The 18778-nt window shown below is 35.4% G+C and overlaps 1 protein-coding gene across 3 annotated transcripts; it reads left to right on the top strand.

Moving 5' to 3' along the window:
- Positions 1-13: 13 nt before the first annotated feature.
- STX2 (syntaxin 2) lies at positions 14-17781 on the top strand. 3 transcript variants are annotated; one of them, XM_084491665.1, is made up of 11 exons: positions 14-161; positions 6449-6520; positions 7614-7713; positions 9218-9292; positions 10083-10156; positions 10357-10465; positions 12204-12277; positions 12382-12519; positions 13903-14013; positions 14146-14194; positions 15687-17781. In XM_084491665.1, exons 1-11 carry the CDS (start codon positions 132-134, stop codon positions 15818-15820), a joined length of 966 nt encoding a protein of 321 aa, XP_084347791.1. In that variant the 5' UTR covers positions 14-131; the 3' UTR covers positions 15821-17781. The 3 variants fall into 3 exon arrangements, with proteins under 3 accessions (XP_084347791.1, XP_084347789.1, XP_084347790.1); XM_084491663.1 differs by having other exon boundaries at positions 14146-14273; positions 15687-15842; XM_084491664.1 differs by lacking the exon at positions 14146-14194.
- Positions 17782-18778: the final 997 nt, after the last annotated feature.

Here is an 18778-nt window from a genome sequence, read left to right as displayed (position 1 = left end):
CGGGGGGGGGGTGGCTGAGCAGAGCCGGTTGAGGGGCGGCCCCGCGGCGGGCAGGGCAGGGCCGGGCCGGGCCGGGCCGGGCGCTGACGGCTCCGAGAGAGGAGCTGAGGGAAGGCTGAGGGGCCGCAGGGATGAAGGACCGGCTGGCCGACCTGCAGGAGGTGAGGGAGGCGGGGGCTGCCCGGGCCGTTACCGCCGCGGCCGCTTAGGAAGCGCCTCGGGCGCGGCCCCGGGTCTCCGCGGGGCCGGCGCCGCGTAGGAGGAACGCGGGGGTTGACCTGGTGGCCTTGAGGCCCTTTAATCTGTCGGTGCGGCTGGCTTTGGGGCCCTTCTTTAACCTCTCGGGGAGTAATTGAAAGTATGCAGGAATTTCTGTGATAATTCCTAAACGCCACATACGCATACAACTTGGCCTGTGCTGAGCTGTGTGAAGGTTTGGGGCTCGTTTGTCTTGAAGCTCTAAGTTCATATTTTCCAGATAATAAAAATATGTTTTGGAAGGTCCAAAGCTTCACTCTTCTCTCCAAAGGGATAACTTGGCATGCAAGGTCATTAGATCACAATATCTTTACCAGGAAAGATATATCAGAGCAGTGCCAAAGAAATGAGCATTTTCTTTCATGTATACTTCAACACTTCTTCTGTTTCCTGTTTATAAACATGGCCAGGTTATGGGAATATGCACCAAATTTCAGTGGTGGTAGTTGCTTCCCAGAAAGAGGAAGCAGTAAGTGGTGATCTGCGTTTGTTTTATAATGCCAAACAAGTACACTTCCTTTTGATGGAGGGGAAGCAACAGTGGGCTGTGGGTATATATTTTAAAAATAAGTAAATCGTTACAATTTTTTTATTGTAGTTGAAGGTTTTTACTATATGTATATCTTTTTGGCCCGCTTTAGTATTTGATATCTAAAAACATTACTGCAGGAGGCTATTTCTTTAACTAAAGCATTGCTGCAGAAAATTACTGCTTTAAGTCTAAACACTAAGGTCAGTATTGCTGAATTGCGTCATATGTTCATCAACGTAGTTAAGTTTAGAATTAATGAATAGATCTGAGACTTGAAACTGAAGCTTCCTTATACCTAGAAGGAAGTCCTTTAACATCAAGTGAAGTCAACAGCTATAGAAGAGTCCGTGTTTTATCACTTAAAAGTTCACCGTTGACATGAAGATTTGAAAAGTTGTGTGTCACAAGAGGTGGCCTCTGTAAAACTTGATTTGCACAGGGAATTTGTAGAAGTAATTATTTCCATTTTGCCTTTTCATCTTAAATATATAAAAAAAAAAAAAGATTTTGAACAGCAATTAACGTTTATTTGCCTATTTTCCATAGTGTTTCGATCTTATTAGTGTAGTTCATCACGTTTTATTTGATTAAAGCATTCAATGAAGGGTAGAGCTTCTATATTGTCATTTTTAAACAGGCCTGGGCCTGCAGAATCTTAAGGAATTACTGAATCTTACCTCTTCCCCTTAAAATAATGTTATTTTGTATTGCATTGGTTATGTTTTTCATGTCAGCTTCGTCTGTTGTGTTTTTGGCAAAGACGTGATGTGCCACACAAATAAAGTTTGAGATACTAATACTTCAGCCAGTGACACACACAGTTTAATTAAACATGGTGCTGCTTCTAGAAGAAACTTAAGGTTGCAAGACCTTATTTATGCTTGTGGATTTTAACTGACAGCAAGCAAGTTTTGTCACTAGACGTGGTAATGTTTACTTAGATTTTCCTATGTCTTTACGAAGAAGAAGAAATGTTACTTATCAGTGCTTATGGTTCATTAAGATATAAAATTACCATATTTTTTTGATATTTCCGTCAATACACTGTATTTGGTAGTTAAAAAGTGCTAAAATAATTGCCTGAGAAACTGTTGTCGACATGCAGATCGTTCAGCGTTCAGGCATTGTCCTACTTCCCTGCTAGAAAAAAAATCATGCCTTTTTAAGAAGATGGGAACCTGAGTTGTATTTGTCTGCTTCAAGGGGCTTATTTCAATGTTTGTAAACTATGCTAAGCAGGCCAATATGAACTTGCTTCAGCTTTAGAAATCTCAGTTACCAGATACATTTCTCAAATACGATTAATTTGATAGTTGGTCATATCCCAAACTGGTTTGGGGTATTCTTTAGCCCAAATGAATGTAAGATTAAAATAAAATAAAAATAAAAAGTCTCTCTCTGGTCCAATATGCTGCATATAGCAGTGGTCAATAATAGATATTTTGGGAAGAAAAGAAAAGCAGGGTAAGTATATAGCAATGATTCTCTAGAATATTTTCCAGGTCTTCAATGGTTTGATGTTAAGGGATACAAGAGCACCTTAAAATGACTTTACAAGAGCTGTAGGATCTGCATTCAGACACTGTCTTCAGCACATTTTGCTAGTGTTAGGTATTAAAAACACGTGGTCTTTTAAAGGTCTGTTTAATAATAATTGCTTCAATGTTTTTGATATTGTTAAACGGTCTCAAAGAAGAGGTAAAATGTAAACCCCTGCTTTAGCGTGATATTTTAGATCTCAAGGTTGGGTGCAACCTTCATAACACAAAAATTGCTATCTCGAATGCTCAAACTGATGTAGAGGTGTATGTTTAAATCCATTTTTCCTGTTTGATAGGTAAATCATTTTAAATATATTCTTTTTATCTCATTAGTCTTGAGTGTTACTGAGGGAATCTTAAACTTTTAAAAGTGTTTAGACTGGATTGCACTTGATTGTAGCTTTTTTCTTGTAAATAAGGAACAGTAACTTGAACAGAACTGCACTGATTTTTGTAATTTGTTTCTGTGCATTTAGTTATTGTCTCCCAAACTATTGAGGAATGAGTGAACAACCACAAAGTCAAAATAGTTAAAATGGAGAGAATCGGGATAATACGCAAAAATATAAAAGGAACCTTTTCAGAAATGGGAAAATATTACTGGCTGCTTTTTTTCCTGAGTTAATCTTTCACATTGTCCTTCACTCAAACGCAGAACTTCCTGAAAAAGAGCTTTGTTTTCCATGTCATAACGGCATTATTTCATATAGTTGGTTATCTTATGACGTTTTTTCTGTGTTGTACAGTAATGCTACTAAATTCATGTTAATGATTGACCTGCCAAAGCTGCCTGATAAATCTCCTTGGTAAGGAGAACCTCCTCAGTGAGAGAAAATACTTGCTACTTTAGTATAAAAGAATTCTTGAAACCCTGATGCTGTATGAAGAAACTGAAACACCTCATGTTCCAGGCCAGGAGAGAGCCTTGTACCTATAGATGGCTGACATCTAGAACAATACTTCTGGAATCTGAAATTCTCTGACAAGTACTTAAAGAGAAAAGGCTTGGAAGGCTTTGACTTTAACATGGGAGATGTGATGTAAGAATTAGCCTTTCTAAAGACAGGCTTTTTATATAGAATAGAATAATGAAGTTAGGAGGGACCCATGAAGGTGCTTCAGTCCAACTGCCTGACTGCTTCAAGGCTAGCCAGAAGTTAAGGTGTATCAGTGAGAGCATTGTCCAAATATCTCTTGAACGTGCATGCATGGGGCATCATCCACCTAAGAAGTCTGTTACAATGTTTGACCACCCTCATGGTGAATAATTTTTTCCATAGTAGCCAGTCCAAAGCTCCCCAAGTGCAGCTTTGTGTTGTTCTCACACGCCCTGTCCTCAGGGAGCAGAGAGCCACGCCTGCCTCTGCTTTCCCTCCTCAGGAAGCTGCAGAGAGCATCCAGGTCGCTTCTCAGCCTCCTTTTCTCTGGACTTGATAAAACAAGTGATTCTAGAGTGTTTTAAAACACATAGGTAGTCATTAAACAAGTAAAGGGTTACTTGTATAACAAAGGTAATGAGTTACTTGGTACAGGCAACCATAAAGATTTACAGTATCGTCAACATTGCTTCCTTTTATGCCATCCAGTTGGCTGAGTAATATGGGAGTGCATTGAGTACAAGGGAGTTAAGTTGCAGTTTGCAGGGACTGCTGTAAATCTAGTATTTGCAGTCCCTCAGATGTGGTTTTTGTATCAATAATAACTTCAGTACAATTATTTGTCCTGTAATTTCTCTGGACAGATTTTAAAGGAAATGTCCATCATACAGAGAGAGCAGGGAGGCACCTGCTGCATTCTCAGGGTGGGAATAGGATGGTGTGCAAGACCTCTGCTCTCATCGCAGCATGCAGCTACAGCCTCTTGCCTGCTTTGTATCAGGTATTTTTTTGGTGATACTGTTTATACTATGGAGGTGAGGCCTAGGAGAAGGAATACCTTTATGCGAAACTCGATCTTGGTTGAGCCGTGTGCTTGTGGAAAGGTTTGTCACTTATGTTGAAGAGTTAGTGAATAAGCCGTATACTAGGTAAGTGATGATTTAAGAACATAAAGAACAGAGGTTGACAAGTCAAGTGTCTTTCAAGTGCTGATGTTCAAGGTAGGGAGTCCTTAAATCTTTCAACAGATTGCAGTCGGCCAATTTGTCTGTCATTCATGTCATTGCAACCAAATGTGAAAGTGAAATGGATGTGGAACTGACTGAGGCTGCCTCTAGATATGGCTTAACCAAATGACAGATAAAAAAATCTTACTCTTAAGGCTGACTCAGGTATTTAATGTTTTACTGAGATCTGACCAAGGAAGCAGCTGACATGCTGAATCTCTTAACCAATACCATTTTAATTATTTTTAGTTCATTTACCTAAATACAGGATTTTGTTATAACTAGAAAAATATTCTTTACACAGTAAATGTAAGCAGAAGGTGTTCTTTTACATAGATGATTAAATCAAACATCTTTGTAGCTCATTAATGTAGCTCATTATTAACTTAGACCTGGCAGTTTTTTAACACTAGTCTCTGATATCAGTACGAGTTGGGTGACTTCTTTTGGACACAGACTTCCTCTCATTTTTACTAAGCAAGGCTGTTAATTGATTACAGTCTGTACTGACAGATTCTTTAATACTGAGTTCTAGCAATCATCTCCCCAGAATGAGCGAATACCAAAAAGCTTTAGGGACACATGACATTACACGTGAATTGGTGGTCTGGGAGAGCCGTAACATCTTAAGTCTTTTATTTCAGTTGGAGCACTGTGGTTGCTGAGCATAAAAAATCAAATTATTTCTGACAAAAAATACCGTTATGGAGCTTTATGGACTCCCTGAATTTGCAGGGGGTGGGGGGAAAAAAGCTGTCCCAAAGTATAAATGTAAACTTTACATAAAGATTTGGAGCACTCTTAGTGTTTTGATACTTAGGCTCTCTGTGAGTGTAACTTTATTACGTAATAGCAGTGTTTTGACATTGGATTAAATTGCAGAATTATCATGCAAATAGCATACATCTCATCTAATTTAATAAAACCAGAAACAAAGAGTTTATTGGGTTACAGGATCAGGGTTTGGAAGCTGAGAGTGGGAGTTAGAAGATCAAAGGCAGAAGGGCTTGCAAGAAAAATTTTGAAAATGAAAATCCTGTATTTTACCTATCACGTGGTTTGGTTTTTATATGGTGATTATCCATGGACTGCAGTAGAACACAGTAATTTACTAATTTTGTTCCAATTTGGGTTCAATGCAGGTCAGTCTGCTCTGCAGAGGGAACTAGAGGCCATGAGAACTGGAACTGCATACTTCTGATGCACATCAGTTCTCTCTTCCTTTGACCAAATTTGAATCCGTTACTGTGGAGAACCACATGTTCTGCTGGTCTGGCTCATGGTTTAGGGAAGTATGACTCAGGGCATGTGCTGGGCTGGGTGCTTGGGAGATCTGCGAGAGCCAGCATCCGGAGTTGCTGCCTCACTGGCTGCGCTTCTCAGGGCTTATCAATTACGTAAGGCGTCTGTGTGTAGTGTAACATAATTGTATCTGAATTGGTGTGGAGTGGCAGCTTGAAAGCACGCAAGGGCAAAACTAGTACAGAGATGCTGGTAGCGTTTTGTTCTTTCGTTTGATCTTTGCATCATTAAATCACACGCTAGAAAGTCATGGACACCCCTCTTTGTATTTCTTTGTGAGGTTTTCATTTACTGTCTCAGTTATGGTGAAACTGGGTATTATTTTACATTCACGTAGGACTCACTGTGAAGTAAGTATTTTTAGGCTGTGAGAGAGGTGTTATATATAAAGATGTAAAATTGTATTCTAATACTTTCTTATGACAGGGAATGAGAACTATAAAATTGCATATAGCCTGGTTCTGTCCTGAAGTTTTTTGCAGAGGAGTACTGCATTAGCATTCACAGTTTTATGGTAGTCAGGTGACTTTTTGACCTCTCTGCTTATTTGTTTTCAGATTACAGTCCTCAGAAGAGAAAAACTTACTTCTTGTCAGATTATCGATAAAAAGATAAAAATATGTACGCAGGAGCAATGTAGAAGGAACCTTCCTTGTTTCAGAACAGTATCATGAGTTTTATTTCATAGATTTGTTTTTTTGTCTTTTGCAGTGCAAAGGAAATGAAGATGGAGAAACAGTTATTGTTGAAAAAGACCATTTTATGGATGACTTCTTCCAACAGGTGTTTTTTGTAATCTTTATGTACTCTTCATTATACATTCTGCATTTCTCAGTTATTTTTGCTATTAGCTTAATTTTGAAAGTAAGCCATCTCATGGGCACCTCTTATAACATATTTCTTGCTTCAATAAATATCATGTTCCTATTCCATACAATGTAGCAAACTACGGGGAAGATTCTGTTTTAACAAATAATTGAAGACATTGGAGTTTGATTTCTTGTGTGCCCCCCTGCTATGTTTTCCTGTCACATAAAAGTTCATCATGGTACATAAAAGTATGCATATGATTTTTTGGTTTTGTTTGTTTTTTAAGAAAAAAAGTAAGTTATTTAAATGTTCACAGATAACTACTTGTTGTGGTTTAACCCAGCTGGCAGCTAAACACCACACAGTCATTTGCTCACCCACCCTCCTCCCTCTCTGGGATGGGGGAGAGAACGGGAAAGTGAAGCCTGTGATTTGAGATAAAGACAGTTTATTAAGACAGGAAAATAATAATAACAATAATGATGATACTAGTACTACTACTAATAATGTGCACAAAACAAGTGATGCACAATGCAATTGCTCACCACCTGCTGACCGATGCCCAGCCTATTCCTGAAGAGCCGGCCCCCCACCCTGGCTAGCCACCCCTATATATTGTTTAGCATGACGTCAGATGGTATGGAATACCCCTGTGGCCAGTTTGGGTCAGCTGTCCTGGGTCTGTCCCCTCCCAGTTCTTGCTGGTGGCCAGTCTGCCCGCTGGCAGGACAGAGCGAGAAGCTGAAAAGTCCTTGGCTTGGTGTAAGCACTGCTCTGCAACAATTAAAACATCAGCATGTTATCAGCACTCTCCTCATCCTAATCCAGAACATAGCCCCCAGCAGCTGCTAGGAGGAAAATTAACTCTGTCCTAACTGAAACCAGGACACTACTGAGTGTCTGAGATTGATATGCTGAGATTTCTGTCAAATATTGACTAGTCTTGCAATTAAATATTTTGATTTTCATTACCAAAGACGTTTTTTTTTGTTTGTTTTTTTTTTTTTTAAAAAAAAGCCTTCACATGCCATATTTTAATTCTTTCATTGCCACATTTATCTTCTAGGTTGAGGAACTTAGAAATAATATAGCAAAAATAGCACAAAATGTGGAAGAAGTAAAAAAGCAGCACAGCATTATCCTGTCAGCACCAAATCCTGAAGGAAGTGAGTATCGCTTTTTTAGATTTCAAGTATACATGACCAGATTTTCTGAAATCAATTTTGTTTTGTTTAGATAAGTTTTACTCTGACAGATAGCTGTTCTCAACCCTTCTTACTTTAAGGCATGCCTAAGTTTGTGCACAGGGTATAATGAACAGGGAAGAAAAGACTCAGTGTCATTTTAGCAGAATGTCTCAACAGTAACCTCTTTTTTTGTTCTTACTGATGAAAACCGAACTGTGGTTGTTAATTCTTTTTTTTTTTTCCTTCCTGTATCTTCTTCATCTGTTTGTAGGTGGGCATGTGTGTGTCTTATTGACAGTGATTTTGCTAACTGATTCTATATGACTTAAAAAGCAATGAGCCTCAGGTTAATAAGGGTTAGTAATTGATCTGATTGAGAGCAATTTTTATCACAACCACAGAAATGCATTTGAATTGTGTGGGGACATGATATTGCTCTTGTGAATCTGGTGTCTTCAGGAACTCCAATAACAGATCTAGTTAAGTGATTCATGAATATGCATAGTATTTTTCAGAAAATATAGGTAGTGTGTGACACAATTATGTTTTTTTAAAAGTTAAAAGCAATGAGTCCATGATAAACTACAGAACTGTCACTCGAAAGACTTAACTGAATTTCTTCCTTATGACCAACAAAGAAATATTACCATGAAATTATGTTAAGAAAAGGCACAAAATATTTTACCTGGTTTAGGTGGTGATTTGGGAATAACATTTCCCAGGGCCTCTTACAAGAAATAGGAATCTGATAGTAAGATTTAAAATACCTGGGAATATCATAAGCTCCTCAGTATGATTATGCTATACAATTATGAGATTGCAGGGTTGAGTTATATGTGATCCATGGCTTGCTTGAGCTACATTGGTAGTTCAGTGTTCAAGGTGATGTATTTAATGATGTCAACAATGCAATTTTTTTGTTGCTAATTTCAAAAAACATTTTTAATGTGAAGATCTATTTTTGACAAGACCTGAAGAAAGATTGCAGTGGTACAGTCTACACCAATACAATTGCTGGATCTGGATTTTATGGTTCCCTTCTAAGTCACTTCAGTGGGCAACATCAGCTTTGCTCCAGATGCTGATAGTTGCCCCTGCACAAACAGGTGCTGCAGTGACCTTTCAGTGGCCACCACATTCTGCTGAGAGAAAGGAGTACATGCAGCTGTAAACTAGTAAAGCAGGATGAATGTCACCAGGGAATTGAGATTAAAGAACATGATAAAAGGAACAATCAGAGAGGTACCAAAGCGATAAGCGTTGTATCACAGAGTAGTTTATGATTTCTTTTTTTTTTTTTTCTTCACAAATAGAATGGAAGAAAGTTAAGAACTTTCAGTTAAGAACTTAAGTCACTTACTAATTAACTGTGTTTCCCCTGGTCATATATAGTTGTCCAGAAATGATGACTTGAATGTCTTTTGAGAAGGCAACTCACTGATTTGTTATCAATCATCAACAGTTCTGGTTTTATTTTTTTAAGGAACAAAAGAAGAACTTGAAGAATTAAATGAGGAAATAAAGAAGATTGCTAATAAAATCCGAGCCAGGTTAAAGGGTAAGTTGAGGGGAGAAATAAAACTGCTATCACTCATAACATATTCAGGATGTTAGTGGTGTTAGAGTTAATGGCCTTCTAAAACTTAACTCTATTATGTATGTATAAATTACCTTGTACAACTCCTGCCAGGTAGTTCCTAAATTCTAAGAAAATCTTAAGAAAATTTAGTGTATAGTTATTCATTCATTAAGCCTTGAATACAAAATGTTCAACTTTTTGCACTAGTGTTTATACAGATCTGTTTTTTTGTCTACTTACATAATTTGGAATTCCCTAACTCAACTCCCTTCATTCAGGCTAAGTAATTTTGCTATGGGTTTCCCCTGCAGTAGTGCCCTGCTCAGTATGCATTTTGAAATATATTGACAGTTTGAGTATTACTCATTACACTTAGTGTGCGTTTTTGTTGTGTTAGTCTTCCGTAAGCACTAGGGTGTGTTTAGCTGTTATGTTTTTATCACTTAAATTATAAGAGCAGTCCTATTTTGTTAGAGCCTTTGAACTGCTCCTAGAGTAATAGATGTTAGTGTGACTCTTAATAGTATTGAAGTAGCTACTGTTTTAAGATCTATACCCAATAGAATTACAGAACCTATTTAAAACATATATGGATTTCACTGCCCCCACACTACACACACATGCATATGGAAGAAAAGTTAAATGTCTTTGTGGGGAGCCTTGTACATGAGAAAAGTAATAATTAGTAGTATTTACCAAATAACTTTGAGGTGCGGTATCAAATTTACTATATCAAATGTTGACTCAATATTCTTGTATTTGCTATTAGCTATTGAACAAACTTTTGATCAGGGTGAAAATGCTAATCGGACATCAGTGGATCTCAGGATAAGAAAAACACAGGTATGACAATTTAAGAAATGTAAAGAACATAAAAGGATGCTATTAAATCAGTGAATGAGTTGCACTTTTCGGAAATAATTCAGGACCCCATGTTCTGTTCTGTTGACATTTAAATACAGTTTTCAGTTGTTGTGCAGTCATATTTGCTGTACTAAGAATAAAATAAACTTTTTGCACATTTTTAAATCCTGTAAAAACAGCACTCTGTATTAGCTCACAAGTTTGTGGAGGTCATGACAGAATACAACGAGACCCAATCTCTTTTTCGAGAACGCAGCAAAGGTCGGATACAGAGACAATTAGAGATAAGTAAGTGACCTGAATACACTTATTTTTTTAAATAAATAAATTTTAAATGTATTGTTATACCTCCATTGTTTCTTATTACTTAAAGTTAGTACAAAACATCATACATCTTGAACACCACCTTTAAGCATGTGAATGGGAGGGAAAAGAATTCTCAGATGGCATTAAGTCTTTGCTACTACTCTTCGTAACAACTGTAAAAAATAGAGAAAACTAAATAATATAAAAGTTTTTATATTGCAAATTATTAAATATCCTTTGTTTCATTTTTTCATGTCTTGAAACTGCAGAAGAAACATTAAGCTTGCGTGCAGAAGCTGTTGTAGAGATACTGAATGTGTTCTGTTGTGTTGCTAAAAGCCATTTCCAAATTAACATGCTAATAACAGCGTCATCTCTTTTTATGCTATTCTGTTTGTGTCAATAAGAACATTTTTTTGTAAGTTCAGCTGCCATAACATCAGTGCTACCTTTAGTTATACCCTAATAATTTGTTGAATGACTTGCATTGCCTTATTTCATTGTTGATTATGAGGAATATTCAGAAAGGCACCTAACTACTCAGAAGTACAGTGCCTACTTCAGAAAGTGTCTAAAATACCAATAATACCTTGTACCTAATGTTGGCCTTTTTAATGTAACTTGTAAAAGCAAATAAATATTTTTTATATGAAAAATGCAAACAGAAGAGTTAGCAGTTAGTTTGCTTTTCATGTGCTTCTTTTCTTTTTCATTAGTTTCCCATACTTAGTATGATTCAATTCAGCATTTCAGCATAGTTTATTTGGCAAGTTAATTTCTTCACTCATGCTCCTGTGGGAAGGGACCCTAATACCTCAGGACATGATTCTTTCAAATTAATGTTATGACCTAATTTGATTCTTTAGCTTTTCCTCATCACTAAAAATTTTAAAGCAGGTTTTGCAGCATTCTTGGGTATTAATGTCACAAGGTAGTATTAAAATTAATTTTCATCTGATAGGACAGAATTATATAAGCCATTTCTAATCCCTGCTCTTCCCATGTAAAATAAGTTGAATGTCTGTATATGATGTGTACAATACAAATAGCTTGAATATGCTCTGTAACTTTTGTCTTTAATGCAAAAGATATTTGCATTTGTTTTACCACTGTGATAGGATTCAGTTTGCTTAAACATACAATAATAAACTGCATACATTGTTAGGTGTGTTATGAAAAGTAGAAGTGAGGATACTCCATGGGTAATCATCTCCTCTGTGGGGAATTTGAATGTAATCCTATGTTAGCTGTTAAAGACTGATTTACATAAAGACTTACATATGATTTACATAAAGATTAGATCCATCACTGTCATTGGTAGGAGGGAGGAAGAAAATTAGGTTCCAATGTGACATGATTGAATGGGTAAATATTGAGTGTTACATAAATACTATTTGTATCTTCAGTTGTTCCTCTGGAGAACACTCAACAGGGTTCATATCTATATTGTAAATGTTTCTGATCAAGCTTTTCAGCATGACCAAAAGAAAAAACCCACAGGAAATCTTCATACTAGTTCTGAATCTAGCATAGTTGTTTTCTTTCTACTTGACGTTTTTCTTTTTTTCATATGCAAAATGGTACTTGGTAATGGCTAAACGCTACATTGTTTTATCTTGAAAAATGTGCAATACAAGAATTTTCTTTGAGTTGTTATTCTTCTGTAAAATTAAGTTTAATAATAAGTAATGTTATATAAAATATTTTATTTTTATTCTAGCTGGAAAGACCACCACTGATGAGGAATTGGAGGAAATGTTAGAGAGTGGTAATCCTTCAATTTTCACATCTGATGTATGTATTTCTGGTCCGGTTAAGCCTGTCATCTGTTCTGTTTCTTCTGCTATTTAGAAGTTTGTCAACACTTATTTGTGTCTGTATTTTTTGTTCTTCCAAAGATTATATCAGACTCCCAAATAACTAGGCAAGCTCTGAATGAAATTGAGTCCCGACACAAGGATATTATGAAACTGGAATCTAGCATACGAGAGTTACATGAAATGTTTATGGACATGGCTATGTTTGTTGAGACTCAGGTAAACAAACTAATTCAAATACATATACATAAGTGGGATTTTTTTCTTTTCTTACTCTTTGAAATATAAGGAAACAATTGCTTGTAATCAAATAATACAGGTTTGTTTCTTAGTGTTTTTTGACTGATTAGAATATATGAAAGTTAACTGCTGAAGGTTTTTGTATTTTAGACAAATTTACAGCCCAGATGTACTAATAGTATGTCCTATGGGTTGCTGAGCATAGGCACTTTTCAGTCACCATATTTAAGTATTTTCTTCAACGTATTTGTATTGCAGTGTGTTTGAATGTTTTGTGCATGTTTGAGTAAGAACAACTCTGTCCTGGAGTGATGGCTAGTGTCTTGGAAACTTACTATATTCATAGACATGTTAAAGGACTGATGTGGTAGAATAAAATGTAGATTTATACAATTTGCGTATAATACAAAGGTATGATTCCTGTCTTAACAATCATGAATGTAAACAGATTGATTGACAAGACATTCAAGTTGTCTCTCATGTTGTTTATCCTGAGGTGCATGTAGTTTGTTCTGTCTGTAGTCTTTGCTACTTAATACCAATTAACAGAAGTTAAAAGTATTTTACTTAGCTCTTAGATTCTTTGAGTTCTGCAGGAGAGTGAAAGGAATAATGTTCAGGGGAGAAGCTTTCCTGAGAAGGACTTTTTTTTAATTGGGTTTTGTGCTAAAGTTGTATGTTGCTTTGATATTAGATCTATCGGCAAGGCAAACTGGTAGTAGTTTCCTAATGAATTAGAAATGAATAAAAATTATTTGTGGATCATTATTTAATGCTTTGCTGTTTACTGCTGCTGATTATTTCTTCTGATGGACAGAAACACAGGTAATAGAGATTTACTGTAACTTTTCACCAATCTTCCATTTCATTACCAAATTTCATTCATCATAATTTGAATTTGGTTATGTGTTGACGTTCTAAACATTCAACTCTGCTTTGCTTCCTGAAGTGTATGGATTTTTTAGGTAACTGTTAAACCTTGTGTTAAAGTAGTCAACATCTTTGCCCACTTCCAGGCACATCAGAGGTTTCTGACCTTTTAGTATGTCAGTTTTAGACTGCCTGTTGAAACATACCTCACATTCAAAGGTATGTTTTCAGAGGTTCAACGTTTGTTCATTCAAAATGGAGAAAGATGCCTACCCTGCCCTTGAATGTTCCTTGTTTGTTTAGAACTTTGAGCCCTTGCTTCTCATTCCCTTTTACCCGTGACACATTCCCTTTTCCTCGTGGCAGAAAAAAAGTCCATTGCTACTATGCGAATTACTTCTTAAAATATTCATTGATATTCTGTAGCCTTTTCCAGATTCATTAAGATCCATGGATGCCAATAATTATTTTTTCTTTAAACTTCATTTTAAGGGTGAAATGATCAACAACATAGAAAAGAATGTGATGAATGCATCAGATTATGTGGAGCATGCTAAGGAAGAGACAAAAAAGGCAGTTAAATATCAAAGCAAAGCACGAAGGGTATGGTCTGTTTTCATAATTGCGCTAATGAGCATGTTAACTTGAAATGTATGGATTGAAACATTGACTTTTAAAAACTGAAAATGCAAGTTTTAATGTGATATTAAAATAATAATGCCTTGTTTTTAACAGAAAATATGGATAATTATCCTTGTGTCATTGGTGTTGATTGCCATAATTGGTCTAATTATTGGTTTGTCTGTTGGTATTCGGTGATGCTTGGATAACCTCAGCATGCATGAATTCCTGCCAGTGCGGCAGTAAGTAACTAATCATCTAATTTTGCTATTCTGCTCTGACAAACTCTTTGGACTACTAATCCTTACTATGTGTGCAGTTAGTACTGTGGCGGTGAGGTGACTAGGTGGATCCTCCTTTGTCTCTGCATTCTGCAAAAGTTCTATGCATGAGAATATTGAAAACTGTGACATCTAGTGGTATTTTTTTTAATTTATCATAAGACCTGTAAACAAAAAATGAAATGAGATAACTCAGCTTATTGTCTCAGTCCTTTGCTTTTTTTTATATAAAGTTAACGTCAGCAAACAGCCTGCACTAAGATACAGATTTCTAATTGGAATTTTGTCAAATGTAGTTTTCTACGGCTTTCAGCAGAGCTAAATTAGGTGTCTACAAACATAAAGCTGGCTATTTTGCCTTGCAGAATATACGTAAATTTCTTACTTTAAAGCTCTTTTACCAAATAAAACATTGCATTGCAATGTTTTGGTTAGACCAAATGAAACCATGTGACGATGCGTTTGTAAGAGGAATTCTGCAAATATTCCAACCTAAATTTGAGAAATCTTTCAATTTTCAGAATTTTGCTGTACTAATCTGCCATTTCTTGTCAAATTGACTTCTAGCCAGGCTAAGCAGATAATAGCACTTGACTTTTCTGGGACCAGTAGACACACAACATTTTACATGTAGGATCTCCAAAATATACGTGAAGCTCTATGAGATAGTATGTCATTTCAGACCACTAATCATTAGTTTAGTTGTCTGTACTAACACATTTTTAATATTAACATTTAAGTTTTTACTTCTGATGTTAGAGTTTCTTCTCACATTTGGTTTATGGGCAGACAACATGCTTTACTTTCTATCATTGCTGATAGAAATATCTGACCTGCTGTCAGACCTTGATGCATCTACATAGAATCCAGTTGTGTGGGTTTTTTGTGCAGATCTTCTGAGCTACTAGCTATACAAGGTTTTTACTGACATTCTCTTGAATTTGAGAACATTTGAGAACAAAGAGTGCAATTGTAGAGGTTTGAGCAGACTACAAATATTTATCCAAGGATTGGATTTATTGCAGTTAGCAATGTTACTATTTTTAGGCTTGACCTTAATAAGTAAATGTTTGTTATTGCTGCTATTTCTATATGTAGTAATATTTATGGAAGTTTCCTATGGGTAGTAACAACTATAAAGAAAAATAATTGTTATACAAATAGCTACAGCTAGTGACTATGGTTACATGTGTTAGAAAAGAATGGATAACAATAGAAAATCACAGTAGTAAGTTTTTATTTAGAAGAATAATTCAAACATTTAGAATAGATACCAGAGTAATTGATCTTCTGTGGGTATGCATGTATTTAAACAGTTCTTTATCTGACAAGGTACATCAATCTAAATTTTCCTTTTTTTTTTTTTTCTTTCAGAAATTGATGTTCATTATTATATGTGTAACTGTATTACTTCTGATACTTGGAATTATCCTAGCAACAACACTATCATAGCAAGTATATTCAAAGAGCTACGAACCTTCAGCAACTCCAAAATACGTCTTCAGTAAAGCCAAACTTTTTTTTATGAAAGATGCCTTAAACCCTTGCACTGTTACATGATGATTACCTATCACTAAATGGCTAAAATGAAAACAAAATCACTCTTAATGTTTACTTATAAATGAAGAACAGAATGTATTAGGATACGTATGGATTTTCATCATAAACTATACATTTGTAAGACCGAAACTTGCTTTTAATTGTTTTGAACTAAAGGAACTTAGGATGTTTCCATATTTCAGTGTTATAAACAGTTCAAATAGGGAGATGAGAAGCTTTTTTGACTGTTTGACTTTTTTATTTCTATTGCTAATATAATCCTAATCACAGATTTTATAACCTTACCGGTGTTGCTTCTGTTAGCACTCCTGTGAACGTTTTTATGAAATGTAACTATGTCTCTAAGTTATTTAGTCACCTTAGCCTGTCTAAGCTTAATACTTTATTAAAATATTCTTCAGCAAGTGCTAAAATATTTTATCCTGAAAAGACCACTTAGATATTTAATGGTCTGCCTCCTACATTACACTTCAAAAAGCAAAGATTTTTTTTTTACGCTTTCCATTTTTATTCTTTTCAACCTGACTAAGGTGAATTGCTTTAAATATTTCCTTTATGTTATGGTAGAAATGCTTTCTGGTAAAAGAATACAGTAATGAAACACACAATTTGAACTTCAGCAAATAATTTTACAGTCTTTGTTCAAACAGAACTCATGGATCAGTTTAGCCTTATTGTTCATATGAATGATAAAAATCATATGATAAAATGATTTTAAAAAAATCACACCTTCTGTAAAATCAAGTCAATATTTCATTTTCAGAAGCTTGCTAATGTTGTGTGAATGTAGTACATGGGGAGAAATGCAACTCTCTCAGAAAACTCCAGAACGTAATGCAAACTAAGACACTGATTTGTTATGAAATTTATTATATAACGTGTATGAAGTGTCTTAGCATATGCATATTGTTGTAATGCTAGCTTGTAAGACCTGAAAGCTTGAAAGAATTTAAAAGTAACCAAATAACTGCATTTAATGTTAAAGATTATTTTTGTATTTTGTGTGTAAAATATTTGTAACTTGAATTTTTGATTTCTTGTTGTTTAGGATATCCATGTAGATATGTAGATACATTTACATTGTAAGAGAATTAGAGGAACATATAATGTGTGCCTTTTTAAACACAGTCTAAAACTATGCTTGTTAATGGTTCCGGATATTCAACTATAATGTTAATTTCAATAACTGTCATAAAAGATTAGAATCTTTAAACTTACATTTTGTGGAAAGTGCCTGAGATTATTAACTAAAATGTAACTCAGTCTATTGACTAGCTTCATAAAATTCAGCAAAGTTTACAATATATATTGCATATATGAATATTCTTGCTTTGCTGTCCAATTATACTGTGAATATGCTAGAGCTATTCAGATACCGTACTTTTTTTTTTTTTTTTTTTTTTTAAACAAAAAAAGCCTTCTGCAAGCCAGCCATAAAGAAGTCGCTTGATAAAATTCAACTTCATTAATGAACAATTTTTACCTCTAAGCCCAGAACAACACTCACCAGTGGTTGTAAGGAAGTTTACAAGCAAAGTAAGGAAAGATTGGTTGCCTTAGTGCTCATTCTAGGTAAAATGTATTTTTATTCTATAGTTTTCTAGAATTCTAATAGTAAATATTATTTATACAAAGTGCAGTGAGAGGATCAGTTCTGCTGTTCTACAGCTGATTATCTAAAATGTTGCTCCAAATTTGGTTGTGTTGATTCTTTTTTAATTTATAATGTAGTAATTTGCCCATCAAAAACAGAAATATGAATAAGCCGCTCCACGTTTTCTTACTTGTTATATAGCTGCCTCAGTTTGTTTTAAAACAAAACTTGTTTTTCACATGAACTTTTGTTCTGTTAATATTGTGGGGGAGGAAATCTCTAACCTATGCACTAATAAATTTATCTACGCAAGTATCTTGTTGCTATTATTATATTCATGATGTTATTGTGACCTTTGTGAATATTTCCAGTAAGTGTTTGGATAAGGCACGCATGTCAAACAACTGCTAATAAGATAATCAGTCTTAGTCTGATTATCTTATTTCCTGAAAATCTTCACACACAAAAAAAAAAAGAAAGGGCAGGCAGTACTGAAGATATGAATGGTAGTTATTCATTTAAAGTATTCCCATAGAATTTTATTGAATATTAAACTTGATAGGTAGAGGAGTTATATTTGGATAAAGCTAGTCATGTATTCTCAGATTCTGTATAAAAGCACATCTTTCACTATCCAGAAGTAAAATAGTGGCATCTCATTGCTGCTTCTTACAGGGAAACCACACCCTCTGTACAAAAAGCACCAGGTGGGAACACAGATGAATTCAATAGAATGAGCTAAACTTCCCCAAATACAGAACAGACATTTCTAGGCAATGCAGTGTTTGTTTAGTGTAGCACTATGTGAGGTTTAATGAATGTAAGCCTGATAAATAAAATTTAGAAGACAGAAGGAGCTGAAGTAACTAGGAGGAAGGATGCTTTTCTGTATAAAAAAATAATTTTTAAAAAGCCCTTTAGAGAGCTGTGCTTAATGTAGATTATTTGAGAGTGGCTTGGGTGATTTTTATTTATTTTTTTTAAACTTCAATTACAGTGTTAAACTTGATTTGATATGTTCTGGTGGCTTGTATGTGACTTCTGAAAATAACCATGGCATGCTTCCTCATGCTGCAGTCAGTGGGTCAGCCTTTGCACCTGTGAATCAACTCAGTCTTTTCTGTCATATACAATAACTGGCTCTTCAGTTACACAGTGCTGCTTGCAGACTATTTTCGTTACCTCTGTCAAACATGCAAAGTCCTTCTGCACAGTAGTACAGCACTTACAAATCAACTTTTTGGAATTTTATAATTTTATAAGCATTTATAATCAGGTTTTGAAGAACAAAAGTACTTCTCAAAGATTTTTA

Source organism: Aythya ferina, assembly GCF_964211825.1.
Source record: "Aythya ferina genome assembly, chromosome: 17".
Classification (NCBI taxonomy): Eukaryota; Metazoa; Chordata; class Aves; order Anseriformes; family Anatidae; genus Aythya; species Aythya ferina.
This window is presented reverse-complemented; position numbering and strand designations above follow the sequence as displayed.

Excerpts from the sequence above, each read along its gene's own strand:
- STX2 (XM_084491665.1), top strand. The coding sequence starts at position 132 with ATGAAGGACCGGCTGGCCGACCTGCAGGAG. Across the intron at positions 6,521-7,613 it reads TGGATGACTTCTTCCAACAG|GTTGAGGAACTTAGAAATAA; the intron begins GTGTTTTTTGTA and ends TTTATCTTCTAG. Across the intron at positions 14,014-14,145 it reads ATCAAAGCAAAGCACGAAGG|AAAATATGGATAATTATCCT; the intron begins GTATGGTCTGTT and ends TGTTTTTAACAG.